The sequence below is a fragment of the Balaenoptera physalus genome (genome assembly GCF_965194825.1).
Source record: "Balaenoptera physalus genome assembly, chromosome: 20".
In the NCBI taxonomy this organism is placed as follows: domain Eukaryota; kingdom Metazoa; phylum Chordata; class Mammalia; order Artiodactyla; family Balaenopteridae; genus Balaenoptera; species Balaenoptera physalus.
In genome coordinates this window covers 53228215-53251413 of record NC_138901.1, presented here as the reverse complement: position 1 = coordinate 53251413, position 23199 = coordinate 53228215, and the positions used below count along the sequence as shown (strand labels likewise).

General features: G+C 40.6%; 1 protein-coding gene across 3 annotated transcripts in view; it reads left to right on the top strand.

Annotated features, from left to right (window-relative positions):
- The window catches only part of ANKFY1 (ankyrin repeat and FYVE domain containing 1), a 75996-nt gene that overhangs the window by 1815 nt on the left and 50982 nt on the right, over positions 1 to 23199 (top strand). For all 3 annotated transcript variants that reach the window (XM_082443807.1, XM_082443806.1, XM_082443808.1), the window contains exons 2-3: positions 15083 to 15275; positions 19652 to 19770. In XM_082443807.1, coding sequence (XP_082299933.1) covers positions 15083 to 15275; positions 19652 to 19770 — 312 coding nt within the window. The remainder of the gene's footprint in view (positions 1 to 15082; positions 15276 to 19651; positions 19771 to 23199) is intronic.

Here is a 23199-nt window from a genome sequence, read left to right as displayed (position 1 = left end):
GGTAAGCATAGTCAGAAGGTTCTGACTCGACGGTTTTTTTTTTTTAATTTATTTATTTTATTATTTTATTTATTTATTTTTCGGCTGCGTTGGGTCTTCGTTGCTGCGCGCGGGCTTTTCTCCGGTTGCGGCGAGCGGGGGCCACTCCCCGCCGCGGTGCGCAGGCTTCTCATTGCGGTGGCCTCTCTCGTTGTGGAGCGGAGCATGGGCTCTAGGCACGCGGGCTTCGGCAGTTGTGGCACACGGGCTCCGTAGTTGTGGCGCACGGTCCCAGCTGCTCCGCGGCATGTGGGATCCTCCCGGACCAGGGCTCAAACGCGTGCCCCCGGCACTGGCAGGCAGACTCCCAACCACTGCGCCACCTGGGAAGCCCTCGACAGTTTTTATTTTACTTTTTTTGTGTGTGTTCCAATTTCCTAGCCTGTGTTCTGACTTAAGCTTTTTGGAAACAGTGTCACAGACTTTGGGAAGAATTGAGTGGAGCATCCTAGTCCAGTTACCTCGTTAAACTGCAACTGCTTGTTATGCGCAGGAAGGCAAGGTTATCTAAACAGTGTTTTGCGCGGGGGTGTTAACGCGGCATGTACTCTAATCAGAATTTATCGGAGCTGGCTATGCTTGTTCAGAAATACTCATTTAAATATAAACAAATAGCAGAAATCTGTGTCATGTAACAGTTGGATGATCTGTAAGCAAGCTCTGTGGGAATTTCCCTGATAATGGTCTTCGTTAGGTGGTGTGAGTGTGAGCATGTGGGAAATTGCGCTTAGGAATAGTAAATAGAACCTGCAGGGGCTGAGTTATACAGTAACTTCTTAATGCGACTCGTTTAGAAACCAAGCTTCTTTCTTTCCATGCATCCATGGGTATTGGTTTGACCATATATATTTAGCTAAAGTCTGTCCTAAAATTAGTGGCCATTTCCACTCTACATCGCTGTAGCTATCCTTCATCTAAGCTTCCTTCATCACTCGAACAAGTCCCTCCAACTTGGTCTTCCCGCTTTTACTTTTTCTCCTTGATTTTGTTTCCCCACAGCCTGTTTTTACAGTTTCCAGTGTTCCTTTTAAAGCATAAATCAGATCATGTCTCTCCCACTCTTCGCAATACACCTACCCTTCCACATGCTCTCCCCACTCTCTGTGGCTCTCCATGATCTTATATATATTTTATAATTTATATATTTTATATCTTATATATATTTGGAATATATTTTTCCAGAGCCTTCCAGTGACCTTTACAGGCCAACAGGATCTGGCCGCTGGTTAACACTGATACTTTATTTCTTCTCCTTCACAGAGCTCTTGCACACTAACTTCCATGCTATTCTTTGTATTGTACATTCCCAACACACCTCTATATCTTTGTCTTGCAGTTTCCTTGGCCTCGAACAGTCTTTCTCAGTTTCTCCACACAGCTAATCAACTTTTATTCACTCAGGTGTCTCACCTCTTCAGAGATCGTCCCTAGGTTTTGTTTGTTTTTTAATTCCCTTACTGGAATATAACCCCCATGAGGGCAGAGACTTTTCCTGTTTTGTTCACTGCTGTATCTTCCAACTTAGAATTGTGCCTATGGTTGAAGGAGTGGATGAATTATTGAGCATCATTTAGCAGACATCAAGAAAAGTTGCCAGGAATTGCCTGGCGGTCCAGTGGTTAGGACTCCTCGCTTTCACTGCGGAGGGCACAGGTTCAATCCCTGGTCGGGGAACTAAGATCCCTCAAGCGGTGTGGCCAAAATAAATAAATAAATAAATTAAATTAAATTAAATTAAAAAAAAAAGAAAGAAAGTTGCCTGGATACATCCTTAGTCTCTTGTCAAGTAAGCTGGCTGGTCCAGCTTTTAATGTGCTCTGAATAACATCAGCCTGCTGGGAGCTGCCTAACCTACTTTTCATCCAGCCCAGTTCAGTCTTAGCAATTTAAGCATGCTTAAGAGCTCAGTCTCTGCAGGCAGACATGGGTTTGAATCCTAGTTTTACTAAGCTGTGATCACAGGTAAGCCAATTAATTGCTCTCAGTCTCAGTTTCCTCAGCTTTGAAAGGGGGATAGTCTCTATCTCAAAAGAAATAGTGTATCGTGCAGTCTACCTGCCATGCAGTCTTTCTCTTCGTCTCTCTTTTTTTAAAAAAATTATTATTTATTTATTTGGCTGCACCAGGTCTTAGTTTTGGCATGTGGGATTTTTTTTTTTTTTGAGTTATTTTTATTTATTTATTTTTGGCTGCATTGGGTCTTCATTGCTGTGCGGGCTTTCTCTAGTTGCGGTGAGCGGGCTTCTCATTGCGGTGGCTTCTCTTGTTGCAGAGCACGGGCTCTAGGGTGCAGGCTCAGTAGTTGTGGCTCACCGGCTCTAGAGCGCAGGTTCAGTAGTTGTGGCGCACGGGCTTAGTTGCTCCGCAGCATGGGATCTTCCTGGACCAGGGCTCGAACCCGTGTTCCCTGCCTTGGCAGGCGGATTCTTAACCACTACAGCACCAGGGAAGCCCCATGCGGGAGTTTTTAGCTGCAGCATGCGGAATCTATTTCCCTGACCAGGGATCGAACCCGGGCCCCCTGCATTGGGAGCGTGGAGTATTAGCCACTGAACCACCAGGGAAGTCCCCTCTCTTAGTCTCCTCTTAAACCACTCTCCCCTCAATAAAATAAAAGTGAAAATTGGAAAAAAATGTAAGTGACTTGTTAAACGGAAAAATGATCATGGACTTTTATAAGCTTACTGGAATTTGGTCAGGAAAATACTTCTGACAACAATTCAAGTAACAAGGTGAAGACATTCTGTATTCTGGACAATACAGTATACAGTATTGTAATACAGTATATTATACAGTATGTATACAGTATACAGTAATGTATACAGTAGCCATTAGCTACATATGGCTTCTTAAATTTAATTAAAATTAAATAAAATTTAAAATTCAGTTCCTTAGTCATGCTAGCCTCATTCCAGGTGTTCAATAACCGTGTGGTTAGCGGCTCCCATATTAGCAGACAGCACAGATGAATAGAACACTTGCATCATTCCAGAAGGTGCTGTTGGACAGCAGTGTTCCAGAAAATGCTTGGTATAGGCTGGTAGAAACAGGGAAAGGAGAAATTTTGCTCCTTCCGGTTTGGAAGTTTATCTCCATTTATTATTTTATTCATTCATCAGATGTCCCAGTCTGTTCATAATTATGTATTGTCTGGTGACCCCTCAAGCAGTATCTCTATATACCATTCCTTTCTTTTCTCTATCTTCCCTTTCTTTCGTTTCTGTCACCAGCAGAGGCTGTTAGCTTTCTCCTTGAGGATATATATATTTTTTTAAAACAAAGAAACAAAGTTTATCCAGTCACTGCAGTGACCGTGGATGTGCCAGAGTAGAGCTACTGAATCATGCTGAGATATGTGGGGTTCAGTCACCGGCAAGGTGAGTTGCTGTAGTTGAGACATTATCATGATTTACAGACATGCCCAACAAAATGAGAAACTATGTCCTCAGGCTCTCTTGTTAAATCTGAGTAGGCCAGGGACCTACAGTATTTATTGAACTCCACCTACTAAGGCACTGTAGGGTGGAGGGTGTGATGAGCATGGAGTGGGGGTGGAGGGAGAGGTAGTGGGTGGTTAAAAAAAGAAGAGCCAGACCTAGAGCCTATTCACAGGGAACACTGCAGTCCAGGAGGGGAGACGAAAGCATGTGTGTTAGAAACTGCGTTGTAGGGACTTCCCTGGTGGCGCAGTGGTTAAGAATCTGCCTGCCATTGCAGGGGACACGGGTTCGAGCCCTGGTCCGGGAAGATCCCACATACCGTGGGGCAACTAGGCCCGTGCTCCACAACTACTGAGCCTGTGCTCTAGAGCCCACGAGCCACGACTACTGAGCCCGTGCTCCACAACTACTGAACCTGCACTCTAGAGCCGGTGAGCCACAACTACTGAGCCTGCACCCTAGAGCCCGTGCTCCGCAACAAGAGAAGCCACTGCAATGAGAAGCCCGCGCACCGCAATGAAGAGTAGCCCCCGCTCACCGCAACTAGAGAAAGCTCGCGCGCAGCAACGAAGACCCAACACAGCCAAAAACAAATTAATTTAGAAAAAAAGAAAAAGAAACTGCCTTGTAGGGTGGAAGGTGAAAAATGCCTAGGAGTTACTTTGAGAATTCAGAGTAGGAAGAGATGTTTTAGGGAAGTGGGGAGTATGCTTTGGGTGTCAGGGGAGGCCTTTGCTGCAGGAGATAAGCTGGGCTTATCTGGGCTGGACTTCAGAAAAATAGGCCGCTTTTGGACATGGGGAGATGTGGGTGGGAAGAGGTCACTATTCTCGGTGGAAGAAATATCAATAGCAGGATGTGAGGTTGGAAAAGTATGTTAAGGGCTAGATTATGAAGGGATTGGTTAAGCATTTGCATTTTGCTCTGTGGGCCCTGGGGTGAGGCTACTGAAAGGTATCAGCCAAGGTGGCGACGTGACTAGAATTGTCTGAGGCCTGTTGAAAAGGCTATATAATGTAGAGGATGGATTTGGGAGGGAGCGAGGGAGGGAGGCTGGAGTGGGTGCCGTAGCAATTGAAGATGAGTCCTTGGGTAAGGGGCATTGGGGTTGGTGAGGACTGCTGTGAGAGATACTCACTATAGACAGCATAAAAGACAGGACTCTGGAAACCTGTTTGCATGCTGACAAGAGGGCGATATCAAAGATGACTCAAGCGTTCTAGGCCTGGGTGACTCAGATAATGGCTGGGCTGTTAACAGGAAGAAGAGGAACAGATTTGAGAACAAATATCTGGACCTCAGGTGTGGACAGATTTTGCCATGCCCAATATACCTTTAGGTGGTTATGTCTTAGCAGGCAGTTGAAAGCATTTCCAGTCAGACTGGCGTTTGTGTGAAAATTAGCTAGTGAGCTAATATTTGTTGAGTATCTCCTGTGAAGCCAGCCCTATCTGTGATCAGTGCTACACAGAGTGAGGTTTTTTCTTTTTTTTAATGCTGTGCTTTTTAAAAACAATTTATTTAGGCTGCACCGGGTCTTAGTTGTGGCATGCGGACTTCTTAGTTGTGGCATGCGGACTTCTTAGTTGTGGCATGTGAACTTTTAGTTGCGGCCTTCATGCAGGATCTAGTTCCCTGGCCAAGGATCAAACCTGGGCCCCCTGCACTGGGAGTGCGCAGTCTTACCCACTGGACCACGAAGGGAAGTCCCCAGAGTGAGGTCTTGAAAAACATATTAAGTCACGCCACTGACTTGCAGACAAGTCTTAACAGAGTTGAATCACAATCAGGAAAAATGTATTTCATTTCTATTAAGTACAAGCAACTATTGCTAGGGATGACAAAGTGAGCAACACACAGTTGCAGCCTTAATGGAAGTGGAACCGAGAGGGGAAGGCAAAGTTTCTCATAAAAGCATGCATATTGTGCTTTATAGTTTACTAACTTTTCTCTTTTGCATTGATGCTTAGTGGCGCTACCGTCCAGCCGAACTCAAGTCCGTAACCTAGTAATCATCCCTGACTTCCCCCTAAGCCTGTAGTCAGTCACCAAATCCCGTGACTCCTATAAAGCTCTCGCATACGTTCTTTCCTTTCTGCTGTCATTCTGGTAGTTCATGCTAGTGGTTCTCAACCTGGAGAACCCTGCATATTAGAATCACCTGGGGAGTTTTTAAAAACTCAGATTTTTGCATCACTCAGCTTCAGCGAAGATCAGTATATCCCACAAAACATTTTTTTCAAACTGAGCCAATATTGAATAAAAGAGGGCTTTACTGGATCATTTTTTTTTTTTTTTTTTATAAATCAGTTTATTAATTGTCACAATGGTATAATGCAGTATTTTTTTTTTCCATTTTTTAAATTAATTAATTTATTTATTTATGGCTGTGTTGGGTCTTCGTTTCTGTGCGACGGCTTTCTCCAGTTACGGCAAGTGGGGGCCACTCTTCATCTTCATCGCGGTGCGCGGGCCTCTCACTATTGCGGCCTCTCCTGCTGCGGAGCACAAGCTCCAGACGCGCAGGCTCAGTAATTGTGGCTCACGGGCTTAGCTGCTCCGCGGCATGTGGGATCTTCCCAGACCAGGGCTCGAACCCGTGTCCCCTGCATTGGCAGGCAGACTCTCAACCACTGCGCCACCTGGGAAGCCCTGGATCATTTTTTTAAACAAATATAACTATGTGCATATACACACATATACATAAATAAAATAAGGTCATCTTTCCTAACTAAGAAGTCCTGAGTAATTGGTTTTATTTGTAAACTGGGGTAAAAGGATTTTTTAAAGCAAACTTTTGTTAAATAATGGCTTTTGGACTTTGTCAATGCATTTGAGTTATGACAGAATTGCTAGACTTCAAAGTGTGAAAAGTCAAAATGTGAAATGTCTCTTAACACCATTATGTTTTTAGTAATATCCAAACTTTGTGTGAACTGGGAGGGTACAGACTGGCAGGGGTATCTTACTATTCCTTTGTAATCTCCTCCTGATGGTATTCCTGTCTTCTTTCCCCTTCCCTTCCTCTTTTTTTTTTTTTTGGCCTAGCTGTGCAGTTTGCGGGATCTCAGTTCCCTGACCAGGGATTGAACCCTTGCCACGGCAGTGAAAGCCCAGAATCCTAACCACTAGGCCACCAGGAATTCCTTCCCTTCCTTTTTTCATTAGGGTATTTTGTGAACTTGAATTCTCAACAGTAAATATATCCACTTATTTCTTATTCTCCATTACACAATTTTCCCATAGTTAGCACTCTTGGTTAGTGAATATTCAGTAATCCCAGTGAAAGAAAAATTACATCTTTAGTATGACAGGTTTAGGAAAGTAGTAGTGGTTGTAATTCATCACCTGTGAGGAGCTTATCTTTTCTGATGCCAACAAAGAAGATAGTATTTTCTGGGGCTTTTGATACATGCTTTAATGAAATATTGTTATGTGGAAGACTCTAATATATGTCTGAAACAAAAATTATTCTTGTAGTTCTCAAAATGAGATGTTATCACAGCTTTTACGATATTTTTCTTTTATCTAATGGACATAGTTAAAGCAGAGTAGGGAGAAAGTCAGTAATTAAAGGATTATACAAAGAACACTAATTCACTGCTAAAATTGGGACTAGAAAGTAAGAACTATAGAAGTGTAGAGAAAGGAAATATCAGGGTTTTGTTAATCTAAAAAGATTTAATGAATACAGTGTGGGTTAGTATTGGAGTAGGCAGAGGGGAGTAGAAATCACATTTAAGGTAGGGAATGGAAAGAGCATTTAATTTCTAAATCAGTGAATTAATAATAAATACGTGTTTGATGTCCTGACATTAGAGCTGAAAATAGGTAGCATGGTACAGTGGGATGAGCATGGGCTTTGGCTTAAGATCTTAAATCATGATATAGAACATTTTTATAATCTTAAAAAATTTCCTTGAACTCCTTTGCATTCATTCAATCCCATTCCCTTGACCTCTGGCAACCACTGATCTGCTTTCTACCACAAAGCCTAAACTATTTACTATCTGGCCCTTCACAGAAAAAGTTTGCCAACTCCTGACCTAGAAGGAAGAGTCTTATAAGGATCATTGTTGGTTCCTTTTCTGACTGTCCCATGAGTTACTGATTAAAAAAAAAAAAATATATATATATATATATATTGCAGTTGATGTTGGTCTCTTTTTTAGGCTATTCATAGTGAATGTAGATTTTTTTTGTCTCAAGCATCTTTGGTTAGGTCAAGAGTGATGAATTACAGAGAGCTCATCAAAATGTCTCGCCTCCAACTGCATTGGTGAAGAGCAAATGGGTATTGTTTGGAAAGAAACATGATTAAATTATAGTGCAAGTGCTGACATTCTTCACCGATACTTAGCATAGCTCTTTCGGCAAAACTGTAGGTTTATCTATTATTTAAATTTCTAGTCTTATTTTTCAAAAGGAAAGTTGGAGGAAGAGAAAGAAGAAGCCACAGCTGAAAACTAGTCACTTGATAAAGAAGTGGTAGTAAACCTTTAAACTAGACACTGTTCTAAATAATTTAATCTATCTTAACTCAATTACTCCTCGACAGCACTCTGAGACACCATTATTATTGCCACTTTCCACCTGTGAAAATCGAAGCACGGAGAGGAGTAAGTGACTTGCCAAGGTCACACAGCTAGTAATGGGCAGGCCAGGGTTTCAGCCCAGTCAAGTGAGGCTCCAGAGTACACTCTTTTTTTTTTTTTTTTTTGGGCCGCTCAGCATGTGGGATCTTAGTTCCCCGACCAGGGATCGAACCCGTGTCCCCTGCAGTGGAAGCACGGATTCTTAACCATCGGACCACCAGAGAAGTCCCAGAGTACACTCTCTTAAGGGCTGTATCATGTTGCCTTTCTAAGAATTGTAAAAATTAACATTTATTGACCACTTACTGCAAGGCAGGTTATCTTCTAAGGTCTTTGTATGTATTAGCATGTTTAATGTTTACAACGTACTTAACATATGAGGAGAAGGAGGCCTTTGCCTAGAGTGTCGCAACTAGAAAGTGCTGGGGCTGGGATCTGACCCCAGTCAGTCTACCTCCAGAGCCTGTGCTCCTCACCACTGTGCTGTGCTGTAGATTCTCTCTCCATTATTGCTCAGAATGGTAATTGTATACTTTTTCCTATAAGAACTCGACAGCTTGGTGGTACTCAAGGACACATTTGTATTGCCATTTGCAAGCAGACACATTGCCCACAGAATGATATCTCAGCCTTGGGTGCTGTCTCCATTATACTATGAAATGGTGTGGCAGTTGCAATACCACTGGTAGGTGCACCTGGGATCAGGGTTTCCTCCTACAGAAGATGCTAGGCGGGGAGCATCTCTGATTTCATGACTGAGAGCCCTATATCCTAAAGCCCTCCTTTCATCTTGCCTCTTCTCTTTGTAATTTATATAACCTTTGTAATTTATGTCTCGTGTTGTTAGGGAACTGTTGACCGAAACAACAGTGTCAGGGTCGAGGTTGCAGGTAGAAATTCGTGTCAGTAATTCTGGAGAGAGACTAGGGTTATTGCTGTAGATTTTGGATTTACATGTGTATAACTGATATCCAAAGAAATTTACAAGGATTCCTTGAGAAGGTGTTTCAAACAGAACTTTTATGATCTTTTCTTTAAGGGTTAAAGGAGTTGGTAATTTTCTACTCTTGAAGGCAAATGTCCTCATAATTCCCCCACATGAATCAGTATCCAGATTCTTTGTGACTATTAGCTTTGTTCTTTTCCCTCCTGTTTGTGAGTTCCTGTAGATACTACTTTGATTCTATATTTGGTACTCCTTTGGTGCTATCAATACATTATTTGTTTGGAAGAGGTGCAAATTAGACTGCCCTTTTAAAAAACTCTTAAAGAGGCAACTGCTGATGTACCATAATGCTTAGTTCATAGCAGGTGCTTCATAAATACTTACAGAATGATAGTTTAAGTGAAGTGGAAATACAGAGTATTTACGGATGCTGTAGTCTTGATGGATTGGAGCTCTTGAGCAAAAGGTTGGCTAGAATATGGCGTGATTGAAACCAAGGTTAAAGGATCCAGTTTTCTTCAGGGAAGAAAAATCTGCAGTCGACAGTCACAGGCTATACCCTGTGAAAACTTGGAAGCTATCTCTTGGGCAAGTGGGATGTGACTATAGCCACTAGTTTGAACTAGCAAGATAAGGTGTCCTCTGGCCATCCATTTAGTTGACTTAGGGAGAGGCAGGTGAGTGGTGCCAGTGACTTTTATGGAGGACAAGACTAGGTCTTGCCTTCTAATTATTTGTATTTCTCCTAGAGCCTAGTATTATGCCTGTTGCACAAACCCATTGACTGATACTAGTTTAAAAGGAAAATCTGACCAAGAAAACAAAAGACTGAAGCCTTTTGCTTACATTTTCTGGACCCAGTATGCTACAAACAGAGGCTTTATTTAAATCTTCTGGAGTACAGCATCACTTGTCTGGAGTGTCTTTCCTTGTGCTGGCTTAAGCCAGGTGGTCTTTCTCCGTGCTCTGTTTGCAGCCCCTGTCAGAGTGCTGTCAGGTTTTACTGATTTGTCTTCTTTAATTGCCCATCTTCTCTATTACCCTGTAACTTTGTAAAAAAACATGTGCCAAGATGGTTTTCTTTACTTTGACACTGGCACTGCATAGGTGCTTAATAAATTTTTAATGAATGACTAGGTTATACAGTTGTCTTCCTAAGAGATGAAAACCTTTGAACAAGTCAATGAATGAACAGAAAAATTGCAGTTCAGTCGGTCTTCTATCTAAACAGTAGTATTCCCAGAGCAGTCTGTGTGTGACTTGGGGAGGCACGCGCTGGGGGCTGAACTTTTTCCCCAGGCTAGTCATCCCCATACCTGGGGTTGTCTTAAAAGTACTGTGTATTTCCTGTGACCCCACTCCCGATCTACTGAATTTGGGTGCGCTCTCTCTCTTTAGTTCAAACTGCCTAAGTGATTCTTACGCAGCCAGTTTGGGAGTAGTGTCATCAAGCACGGTCTGAGGCAAGAGGTGGGTAGGCTGCTGGTCGTGGGCCTGTCCCCTTCTGCTCCTCAGTTCACTGTCTGGGAATTGAACCAAAAGAGATGATCTTTAGGTTCCTTCCCTTCCTAAAGTTTTGTGATATATAAAAACCCTTACACTTGGGTATGAGAAAATTATTTATTTTTCCTCATACTTGTAACTGTTTTCCATAATCTTTAAAATTTGTGTAAAATAGTATATTTGCTTTGTAAGTGCACGTAGATTTAAAATTCAAATAATGTTACAAGACTTACAACAAAAAATAAATTTGCTACCCCTCAGACCCACTCCGCAGACCACTTTCCACTCTTCTCTGTTTACCTCTAAGTGATAATACTGCCATTTCTAGATTGATCAATTATAGACATTGACTGACTTTCCTATGGTAGATTAGGAGTTGCCTCTTTGAGAGCTTTTTTTAAGGTGCAGCCTAACTTACACCTCTTTCAAATGAATAGTAGTGATGATTTTTTAAAGCATGTTAGGCTTTACTTTTTGGTTCGGGAATTGTCAGTGCAGACTTGCTATACGAGGTGATGCAGTACTTAAAGTAGCTCGTTCAGTAGTTAGCGGTGTTTCCATTTCTGTTTTTACTTTTGTTCATCACCTCATCCTTCTGCTAATGTCCTGTTGATTTGCCATGATTTTAATTGATCAATCTTAATTCCTAAGTCAATAAAACATTTGAAACTCATTCTGCTTTTCATGACTCAAAAAAAATGTTGTGTAAACAGTTATAATAGTTTAAACTATTTATCCAATAATTATGTAATTGTGAAATGCAGAGAGGAGGGTGGAGGCAATGCTGACAGTTTTGAGTGCGTGTGCAAGTTACAGTAGTTTCATTGAATTTTTACTACAGCACTGAGTAGTAGATTCCTGGCCGCCCCCCATTTTACATATAAAGAAACTGAAGCTCAGAGAATTGAATTGCCCATGGTCCCCATAGCTAGTTACTAAAAGGATTTAGATCCCCATCGCTTGGACTCCAGAATCCACTACAGGTGTATATGAATTTTTTAAAACTGTTTAATTGAAGCATAAGATACATGCAAAGAGCAAAGCATTAGTATAGAGCTCAATGAATTACCAAAATAAAACATGAATGTAACCATTACTAAGTTAAACAACAACAAAAAAGGATGTTACCAGCATCCCAGAGGGCACCCCTCATGTGCCCTCCCAATTACCACTCTCCTGCTATTCCTCCAAAGATAACCATTATCGTGACACCATAGATTCATTTTGCTACTAGTGTTAGCAGTTTTGGGACATAATTTGAAGCTACTCCTAATTCATATGTCCTTTTACATTTTCCGTTACCACATCTAGAAAATGAGTGCCAGTTTTTCTTTAAAGAGGCCCATCAACTCCATTTCTTTCTCTACAGGAAGAAAAAAAGTATAAATTTTGTACAGTCACATGAATTTATTGCTTTGTGTTAAATGTGTCCCCGTTTTAGGTAAATAATTGCAGTTTCTTGGCTCTTTAGTCCGAGTAACTATGAAGAACTCTTTAAAACCGGTGATTTGTCACACCGGAATAGAAGTGTAGACCTGAGTCCTACTGAAGGGGTTTTGTGTAAATGTAAATGCTAAGATTTGAAAAATATTGCAATAGGATCATTGTAAGTACTGTTTTCCTTTAGCCAGTGTTTTTTAAAACAATATTTGGTTTAATGGTTAGTAGGCCAAATAATTGCAGTATTTTGAAAAAATAATAGTTTTAGGAATTCTCATCTGATATGTAACTCATGAGCAGTGATCATTTTAGCAGTTGTAAGCAAATTTTCATCTTGCAAGTGCCTTCTCCTTTATTTTCCCAACAATACTGATTTATACCTGAGATAGCCAGGTTTTTGACTCCAGGCATTTATTTAATGTGGATTCTCTAGATGAAGGGGGAAAAGTTCCCTACTGTATATATGAAGAAGATAGTCTATTAGTATTTAAGTATTTAAATGCATTTCTCTTTAAATATTTGTTTATAATTATGAAAAGAGAACACATTTGTTGTAGAATACCTGAAATGTGCAGGAAAGCGCAAAGAAGAGAAAAATCTGCTGATATTTTGTGGTATTTGTCTTTTTATTCCTCATATATGTGAATGTTTTTAATAAAACTGGACTTTTAAAATATGTTGTTTCACAGCCTCCTTTTTTCTGTTAATAATATTTATCACTTGAAAATGCATGTTTAGTATTACATATTTCTTTGAAAACATTAATAGTTGCATAATAACTTCAAACTCATGTGTCACTTTATTTAACCATTCCTTTGTTTTTTAAGTGGGAAGGTCAGTTTTTGAGTTGGGGTAGGGTTAGAGTCAGGTGAGTGAACGGGAGACATCCAGGATCCCTCCCACATTTCTTCTTCAGGTAACTAGGATAGATGCTGGTGTCATTTATTAATATAGGGACCATACAAAGGAAGAGCAAATTTGCTGGAAGCTTTGTTTTGGGGATAGAGAATTTGACGTGCCTGTGGGCCGCTAGGGAGAAATGTCTGTCGGGCAGATGGATAGTTGAAGCTAAGAAGAGAGATCTGCACTAGAGAGATGGATCTACGGATCACTGGCACTAGATTTTGGTATCAACCACAGACCAAAGATCTGCTGCCTTGGGAGATCACACAGTGGAGAAGAGGGCCAAGGATAGACCCCCTGGGGAGTGTCAGTGGTCAAGTGTTGGGAGGGATGCAGAGAAGCATGTGAAAGAGACAGAGCACCAGAATTGGAGAGAAGGTGGCATTGTGGTTGCTGAAAGAAGAGAAGAAAAAAGGGATGGACAGTAGTGTCCTGAGTCATGTTACAGAGGTGTGGGAGGAGACCCACTGGCAAGTGTCTGTTGGGTTTGGCAATTAGAAGGTCATCAGTGAGAGGAGTTTCAAGGGAGTGGTGGGGACAGAAGGAGGGAGTGGCAGGGGAATAGTGGGTGAGGAAATGTGTGTGGTAGATAGAGCTGGAAGGGCAGAGGTGGGTCAGATGTGTGGAAGGAGAGTTTTGTTTTTGCTAGGTACGGACCTGGACAGCTTTATGTGCTGATGAGAAGGACCCAGCTGAAAGAGATTGAAGTTGCTGGAGGAGGCGGGGTTGATGATCAAGCGGAGGACCAGGGGAGAGTGATGGGTTTGGAGCAGAGATGGAGGGATTAATCTTGGATAGGAGGGAGATGGTCTCCCCGAGAAAGCCTGGGGTAGATGGGAGTAGTTGCTGGCCCGGTGGGGGTCGGTGGCAGTAGCTCAGTTTTCTCAAGACATTGGCCAAGAATGAGGCAGATGGGGTGGGAGATGGGCTTGAGGGCAGTGTCAAGATTTGGAATATCTGTGGTGGGGAGTAGGGGGTGGATGGACCGCAGCCCAGAGAATGACCATAGCAGCACGGTGGTTCCCTAGATACGATGATTTATGCATGGTTGCATGAATCCCCAAGACTCCAGGTGAAGGAAGAGAGAAGTCTCCTGACTGCTTGCCTCCTCAGGGGAGTCTCCCCTGATGTCCCAAGTTAAATTTCTTTAGTATAGGTTCTCATAGCTCTGTTCTGTTCTTCTAGTACTCATTAGAGTTGTAGTTTTGCATTTGGTTGTTGCAGCTGTTATTTTAATTATAAAAATTTACTTTCCCTGGTAACTAAAAGCTCTGAGGAAAGATATGTCTGATTTTGCTTACCACTGTAGTGTCTGGCACCTCATAGCTACTCGGTAAATGTTTGTTGAATTTAATGAATCAAATACAGTGGTTCTCAACCTTTTAAATCTGCCCCAGCACACCTGTGGAATATTACTTGCTTCCCTCTGAACCATTATTGACTGCCCTGAGGCTTCCTGAGGGAGGGCAGGTGTCAGGTAGTGTGGGGTAGTGGTTAATAGATCACAGGCCCTGGAATGAGAATGCCTGGGCTCATATCCCAGCCCCGCCTCTCACCAGCTTCATGACCTTGGGCAAATTCTTAATCTGTGGCCCAGTGTCCTCCTCTGAAAAGTGTGGCTAGTAATAGTACCTACCCCGTGGGGTTGTCATGAATCTTGCATGAGAGTTCACGGAAAGCTTGTAGAACAGCATGTGATATGTAGAAGTTACTTATTACTACTAGTGGTTTGAAAAAGCCTCCCAGGTAATTTTGATAATCATTCCTGAGACTCCATATATTAAATATTGATCTTCAGGGAAACTGGGAAGGAATCCCTGGACTGTGATGGCACCCTGAAACAAAACCATTCTTGATCTTTTAGGAGTATCAATAAGAAATAGGAATGTCACGTGACTACAGTTGACCCTTGAACAACTCCAGGGGCTAGGAACACCTACGTTCCGGCACGGTGGAAAATCTTCGTGTAATTTGTAGCCCTCCGTGACCTTGATTCCTCCATATCTTCGGATTCAGCCAACTGTGGATGGTGTAGTACTGTGTATATTTACTAATGAAACATATCTGTGTGTAAGTAGACCCACGCAGTTCAACCCCGTGTTCGAGGGTCAGCTGTCGTCATTTTGGTAGCCATCCTGGCTGCAGGATGAGGGATGAGTGGATGCTGTCTGCTTTACACCTGCTGTGGTAAACTTGATTCTTTGTCTCCCTTGCAGAGGAGGTGGCCAAGTTGGAGAAGCACTTGATGCTTCTCCGACAGGAGTATGTCAAGCTGCAGAAGAAATTGGCAGAGACAGAGAAGAGATGCACCCTTTTGGCTGCGCAAGCAAACAAGGAAAGCAGCAAAGAGTCCTTCATCAGCCGCCTGCTGACGATTGTGGCCGACCTCTACGAGCAGGAGCAGTATAGGTGAGCTCCTGGCCCTGGGCCAGTGTGGGGAAGCAAGCCCTTTGCTTTATTCCCAGGCCACATTGCAGCTTCTCCTCTCTTATTGACTTTCTTCCCAAGTTTATTTCTAATAGTTGACCAGCCGTTAGTCTCTGGAATGTAAGCCCCTTGAGGCAAGATTTGTTGTTTGCTGCTTATATTCAGTACAGAGTATAGGAGTGATGGTGATAGCATCGCTGGTATAGATAGGAATTAGCTTACAGGTCCAGGGATCCAGAGGGGAGAGGTCACCTTCTCTTGAGCTGCTCAAAGAGGGCATCTTGGAACTAGTGGGTAGTGTAGCGTGATGGTTGAGGGTAGACTTTGAGCCACACAGCCTGTGTTAGAAGCTCAGCTGGCCACTTACTATGTGACCTGGAGCTATATGACGTGCCTCAGGCTCCTAATCTGTAAAATGGGGATAATAATACGACTGTTTACCTTAGGGTTGTTGTGAGGATTAAATTAATAAAATACTGTTTAAGCACTTAGAACAACAGTCTAGCATAGAGTAAGTGCTCGGTTTTTAATTGTTATTAAAACAATATTGTTATTAAGTGAGTTTTGAGGTAAATGTTAAAGGCTGAGTAGGATTTAATAGATAAAGACAGTGATATTACTAGTAGAGGGAGTGGCTGAGAATAGGCTCAAACATGGGAAACATGTGGAGGATTTAGAGGACAGTGAGGGGCCCATTTTAGGGTACATGTCCATGTAGAGGAGCGCTGGGAGAGGTGGGTAAGGTAGGGTGGATTGGGGATGCCAAGGTGAGGAATTTGGACTTGATCCTCTAGGAAGTGTGGAGCAGTGTTTTTGAGTTATAGGACTATCATAATCAAAGTGGTGTTTTAGGCAGATTAGCCTGGTAACATCGTATAGATGAAATTACAAAGAGACAAGAGCAGCCATGATGTTGTCGTAGATAGTCCAGACCGGAACTGATGAAGGACTGAGCTGGGATGCGGATGTGGAAAAGAAACATGGACATGAATGTATGTGGAAGGAAGGATTTGCCTACTAGGGAGAAGGATGATTGGATTAGATGATTAAGTAAAATTTTGAAATTATGACATTTAAAATAGATCAAAATCCAAAATTGCCATCTACCATCTTAATCATTTCTAAAAGAAAAGAAAAATTTAATAACAAAAAAATAGGAAGTACATACTCTGAGTAAAGGACAGGGCTTTCTTTAAATCTAATGGATGTATCTACTTGTAAAATATAGTTCATTGTCTTTTTTTCTTTTCCCCCTCCTCTTTTTCCCATGGACAAGTGAAAACTTTGTTTCCATTGGCCCCAGAAAGCCTGGCATTTCTATTACAGACACAGCTCTCCCACTGTCCAAGGCTCTTACCCGTTAGAATTCCCATAATTTACTTTCTGTAATACGTAACAGTTGATTGCATTCTTTTTTTAAAATTTTATTTTATTAATTAATTAATTAATTTTTGGCTGCATTGGGTCTTTGTTGCTGTGCGCGGGCTTTCTCTAGTTGCAGTGAGAGGGGGCTGCTCTTCATTGGGGTGCGTGGGCTTCTCCTTGCAGTGACTCCTCTTGTTGTGGAGCACGGGCTCTAGGCGTGCGGGCTACAGTAGTTGTGGCACGAGGGCTCAGTAGTTGTGGCTCGTGGACTCTAGAGTGCAGGCTCAGTAGCTGTGGCGCACGGGCTTAGTTGCTCCGCGGCATGTGGGATCTTCCCGGACCAGGGCTCAAACCCATGTCCCCTGCATTGGCAGGCGGATTCTCAACCACTGCACCACCAGGGAAGTCCCTGATTGCATTCTTATACTGTAGTCCTTCTAGGAGACTGGGAATGAGACTGGGCAGTTTCCTCTTCTGGCCACTTTTTACCTGGTCGGCTATGGTATGATCCCATGGTTTTGGTGGGTCTCTCTTCCTCTTCTAAAACCTGTCCTTTATCAAAAGAAGGCTGAATACCTTTGTTATCTACAATTGATAATCAGATGAGGAATGGAGACTTCAAAGAGGACTTACCTTTTGAGATGGGATAAGTGAAACTGGAATACCAATTTCTGAAGCAGATGCTCTTTTACCAAGATAGGGGGGAAAAAAAAACTTTGTCCCATGAACATGCATTTTGTTGAATTTAAATAGTGTTTTTATGTGTATTTCAGTAATTGGAATAACTGAAGAGTCAGTGTTAAAATTTTTAATTTGAGCAATGTGGAAGAAATTGGTGCATTTCTTTTATTCTTAAGTTCAGGAGGAGGCTTTGGTCCCATAAGACAGTTAAAAATGATGGTTATATGTAGTTATTTACTACCATTCTTTTAACAAACAAGCTTATAATTTTTCCTTTTAAAGTGTGTGATTGAGACACTCTAGCAAGAAGCTCTTTATTTATGTTTCCTCTCCAGTTGTTACATCCTAACATCCGTATTTTAAAAGGAAATGCCTTTAATTGACTAGGATGAAATTTTAAAAAAATCGCTAGCCTCCTAATTGTTTCCGCATAGAGTCCTCATAGACTTGACCTGTCCAATTTTCCATTTTTGAATCATATTTTTAAAAATTATTATTATTAGAGATTATTAGTGAAATCCTTATATTTATTTACCTTTGAGATGTTAAGACTACAAAAGAAAAAATTTTGACTTGACATTTATGAATAATAGTAGGAATTTTTTAGAAACATTCATTTTTATAATTTTGTGGCTAAAGTCAGATTTGTGGCAGAAACAGTAAGCAGTGACTGTTCATTTACATTATTAGAATTTAATACTTTACAAATAAATTTAGAGTTTAAAAATTATTTGTGCTTTGTTTTCATTATATTTTTAAACCTTATCATAGGATATGATATGAGACAGAGTTTTATGTTCCATTTTAAATAGAATATCAATTCTATTTCTTCTTTATTAATAGTGTTTTGTGTTAACAGTATTTTCTAATAGTTTGAAATAATAAGTACCCTATTACTCTTTTGATCTATTAGTTGCAACTTGGTTAGTTCTTTAATAGAAGTAGAATTGATACACTTACATAATTATAAAGTATGTTCTAGACAGTGCTTTTGTGGGGTAAAATGTGTTTGCATCAAGCATTATATAGAAACAATATTCTGTTTGCATCTCCTTTTAAGTGGATGAGTCAATTCATGTAATAGTTTTTTTCTTTCTTTCTCTCTTTCTCTCTCTCTCCTCCCTCCCTCCCTTCTCTCTCTCTCTTTCTTTCTTTCTCTCTCCCTTTCTTTCTTTCTCTCTCCCTTTCTTTCTCTCTTTCTCTCTCTCCTCCCTCCCTCCCTTTCTCTCTCCCTTTCTTTCTTTCTCTTTTTCTTTCTTTCTTTCTTTCTCTCTTTCTCTCTTTCTCTCTTTCTCTCTCTCTCCTCCCTCCCCTCCCTCTCGCTCTCCCTTTTTCTTTCTTTCTTTCTCTCTTTCTCTCTCTCTCTCTCTCTTTCTTTCTTTCTTCATGTAATAGTTTTTGTGTATTTAGTTTCTAAAAGCTTTCCAACCTAACAAATTATTTTCAAGGGGAATATGAAACTAAAAAGACATGCAGATACAAGCAGGGTGATGCTGATTCGTGCCTGTGGATTGCTGCCAGCGTAGCCATCTGGCACGTGCTTGTGTCAGCCCAGTGGGTCACCCTTAGGTTTTTGTTAACTGTTCAGATGCTTTCCCACCTTGGCATTTGACATTTCAGAGTTAAAAATAAATAACTATTTGGAAAGCTCTTTTCATATAGCGGTAAGTCATACATATGGAAACATGTTTGAAAAAAAGATTTCTCTCACCCCATTTCTTTATAAATGGTTGAGTAAAAAATGGCCAATAATAGGTCTGAATGTTTCTGGTGAGAACAGGAGTGTAGATACTGGGTTTCATATTCTTGACTGCTTTGTCAAAGCTAATTTGCTCATGGTTTTTGGTTTAACCTTGCTTGAGCATTAGTATAGTGTGGAGCATTGCAGCACTGTAGTCTCAGAGCTGTTGTCACAGTCTTTAATCTTTCTGTCTCTCTCTCCTGATGATTAATCTTGATTTTTTTTTCTTCATAAAACCTCTTCTACTCTTTATGTGAATATTAATAATCCTATGTATCGATAACTTGTAGGTTCACCATCTTGTGGGTGACATTAGGGAATGTCTTTGAAAGCAGAACATCCCATGTGAACTAAAGCTAGCAGTTAGAAATAGAAAACGTGTCTAGCAACATATTGTAAATATGAGCCATCAGAATTCAGTGCTAGCATAGAGAAATAATTTTGCTGTGATTTTTTTTTTCTTTTGCAGATGTATGTTGATCAGTCAATACTCATATATTTATCAGCTGTGAATCCTAGCTATACCTAGTTATAATGATGTTTTATATCTGTGGGTATTTTTCTTCATCAGTGATCTGAAGATAAAGGTTGGGGGCAGGCACATCAATGCTCACAAGTTTGTCCTGGCGGCCCGCAGTGACAGCTGGAGTCTGGCCAGTTTGTCTTCCACCGAGGAGCTGGACCTGTCAGGTGAGCCTCTGACGGGCTGGGGACTCAAAACTCCCAGCACAAGAGCACTTGGCAGAAGGTTATGGTGTGTAATTTTGAAATATTTGTGGTTTAATGAACGTAGAATACTTTTCTTATAAATTGATGGTGACCATAAACTAGTTAAATAATTCGTGAATCAGTAGGTTGTACTTTGTGGACACTTCTGTTTAATATCTGGCTAATAAATCATAAATATTTGAGGATTTACAGTATTCTTATAATTTATAAAATAAGAATATTTATCCAGAAACTCTTTTCATATAGTAGTATGTTATGAATATGGGAGCATGTGTAGAGAAAAATTTTTCTTCCACTCTAAGAAAAAGTCCTGCTGCTGTTCAGTTGCTTAAAATTTAATCATAGTTGCCAAAATTACTTTTCCTGGTCTATAAGAACTGAATTCAGAAGTAACATTTATTCCAAAGAATAAGAATATTCTTTCTTTAACATCAAAGGATGACCATCAGTCTTCAGGATTTGAATAAGTGCATTGAGCTGTTTAATGTTATTATTTAATTGTTTTATGCTAAAGTATGTTGTGTAGAATTTGGGTAAATATGGTGGTTAAGTAAACTTAAAAACATCGTTTTCAAAAGTTGATTTCAAAATTGCATTTTCACTTAGTACTTGCCTAACAGCTGCTTAAAAAAAATAAAAAGAGCAAATTTTGAATTTAATTCTGCTATTAATAATCAAGAGAATTATAACATGTGGTAAGGAGCATACCCAGGCATTAAGATATGAGTTACTTGCAGAAGTGATTGACTGTGTGGAAAGTCTGAATTATGTCTTTGTTCAAAAGGTTTGCCAATTCAGAAGGTACTGTTTTCCATGTGTAGTGTTAGGAACACTGAGATGATTATAACACCATCCTTGCCATACAGAGCTCATACTCTGTTGGAGGAAATGGGCTAATAACAAATCATTTAAGGCCAAGGCTGTATATACAGTAGTATAATGGCTTTATGACTAAGGTACAGAAGAGACCAACTTGGGCTGATGAGGAACGTGTCAGAGGTGGCTAACACCTGAGCAGTGTTGCACAGGTTAAATAGGCATTTATCTCAAGAATTTAGGGGGTAGATGTCTGATGCTTCTCCACTGTGAGTGAACTCTGTCTCATGATCATTTCTAGGATTTAACCTGAGGTCCGTAATTCATAGCTGTAAACACACAAATATACATACATGCATATACAGGAGCATATGCATTCATGCCTATAACTAAAACATCTACTTGGGAAACGGTCTTTACTGGAAGGACACCAGTCCACATGATTGAAATCTGAGCAGTTTTTCTTTTTTAAAAGTAAAATCTTTTGAAGCCATATATCTTTGACCCCATATAACACAATTATGGATAACTTTTAAAACCCATTGGATCATGAGGTGTTCTTCACAATGCATGATAGGATCTTGATTACATGAACAGATAGTTTGCAAAGACTAGTAGAGATAATAAAATATTGAAAATATTCAACTTTGTTAGAAAAAAGTTTAGAATAAGTTACCACCTTTTGATCCCTACAGTGTCAAAAATTGATGGTCCCAGCAGTTGCGAGGCTCATGAAATTGGCATTCTTGCACATTGCCAGTCACATTATAAATGGGTATGAAGGGTTTAGAAAGCAGTTAGACAGATGAGCTATAAAATAGTCATACTTTTTTTTTTTTTACCTCATCATCTGACTTCTGTCAGATGGATTCTGTTATAGATAATTCAGACAGTGTAAATGTTTATCATGGTAAATGTAACTGTGAAACATTGAATACAACCAAAATGAATGAGTGGGAAAAATAAAATATGACTGCTCCCCAGAACAAACAAAATTACATAAGAACACAGAAAATTGCATTAATGTATGAAAAGCTTAAACATTGAACTTAAAATTTTGCTTTTACTTTTTTAGTACATTAGAACATTTAATAGCTGCTTTAACACTATCTGTGACTATCTGACCACAAGATTGGATCACTGAGAAGCAGGAGATTTTCTAGAGTTTAGGAAGGTATAATGTTAATGCCTTTAAATGTCCCTGAACATGCCTCCTGCTGTAAATAATCGGCATGGTTTGATCCGGGCTACAAGGTTTGCTTTCAGGAGTGAGCGGCTGCAGAGTCAATGTTTCTGGTGGCTTTGGTAAATCAGGCATCTACTAAAATAGCTGTAGTGGAGCTTATGGTATCTTTTCTTTTTTTTTTTTTTTTAAGGGTTTTAAAATTTTATTTATTTATTTTGGCTGCGTTGGGTCTTCGTTGCTGCGCGCAGGCTTTCTCTAGTTGCAGCGAGCGGGGGCTACTCTTCATTGCGTTGTGCGGGCTTCTCATTGTGGTGGCTTCTCTTGCTGCAGAGCACGGGCTCTAGGCGCGTGGGCTTCAGGAGTTGTGGCGCACAGGCTTAGTTGCTCCGCGGCATGTGGGATCTTCCCAGACCAGGGCTCAAACCCGTGGCCCCTGCATTGGCAGGCGTATTCTTAATCATTGCGCCACCAGGGAAGCCCATCTTTACTTTTCTTTATAAAGTTTATCTTTGAAGCGTATCTTTGAAGGGTTCCAAGGAGGTGGTTGCATTTGTGGACCTGTTCATGTTTGTGTGTTTTGTGCAGGGTCCTGCTGAGTTGCCTGGGTGGGCATGGGTGTGATTACCTAAATCTGGGCTTGCAGCAACTGAAACTGCCTAAGAAGCCTGTGTGTTATACGATACCTGTAAGCACTACTGCCCATGGCTGCCTCACCCCTGAGGGAGATTGGAAATAGGCTCTTGTAAACAAGTGTATAAATAGCGTAAAAGCTGTGCTTTAAATGGTTGAATCTTTTCCACACTCATGAACTTAATAAAATCATTTTATGAATTTATTGGTATTTTGTTTCTTCAGAATTAGTCCATTAATATCACAAATGCTGAGTGGCAGGCACTTTTCAAGGTACTAGGGTTATAGCAGTGAACAAAATTAAATTCTTATTTGCATGGAACTTACATTCTCAGAGATTGACATCCTAAGTCTCACATTTTCTTTGGAGGTTCTTGTGTAACTGATATTTCTTAAAATTCAAAATAAGCACAACTTTAATTCTATTAATTGTTATAAGAATTTTAGCACATGTTGATGAAGATACAGTAGGCATTATATACCAAGTATTTAAAATGTATTTGGGTACATGAAAGTTTTCTTAAATCATACCTTGTTCAAAAAAGTAAAATATTTTCTGCTTGCTAAGATGCAGTGACAAAGGCACAATCACTTCTGTAGGATTCTTGCCATAAATGCATGACCTCAATCTGATTATGGGAAAGCATCAAACTAACCCAAATTGAGGAACATTCCACAGAATAACTGGCCAGTATTACTCAAATATGTTAAGGTCATGAAAGATTAAGGAACTGTTAGAGATTGGAGGAGACTAAGGA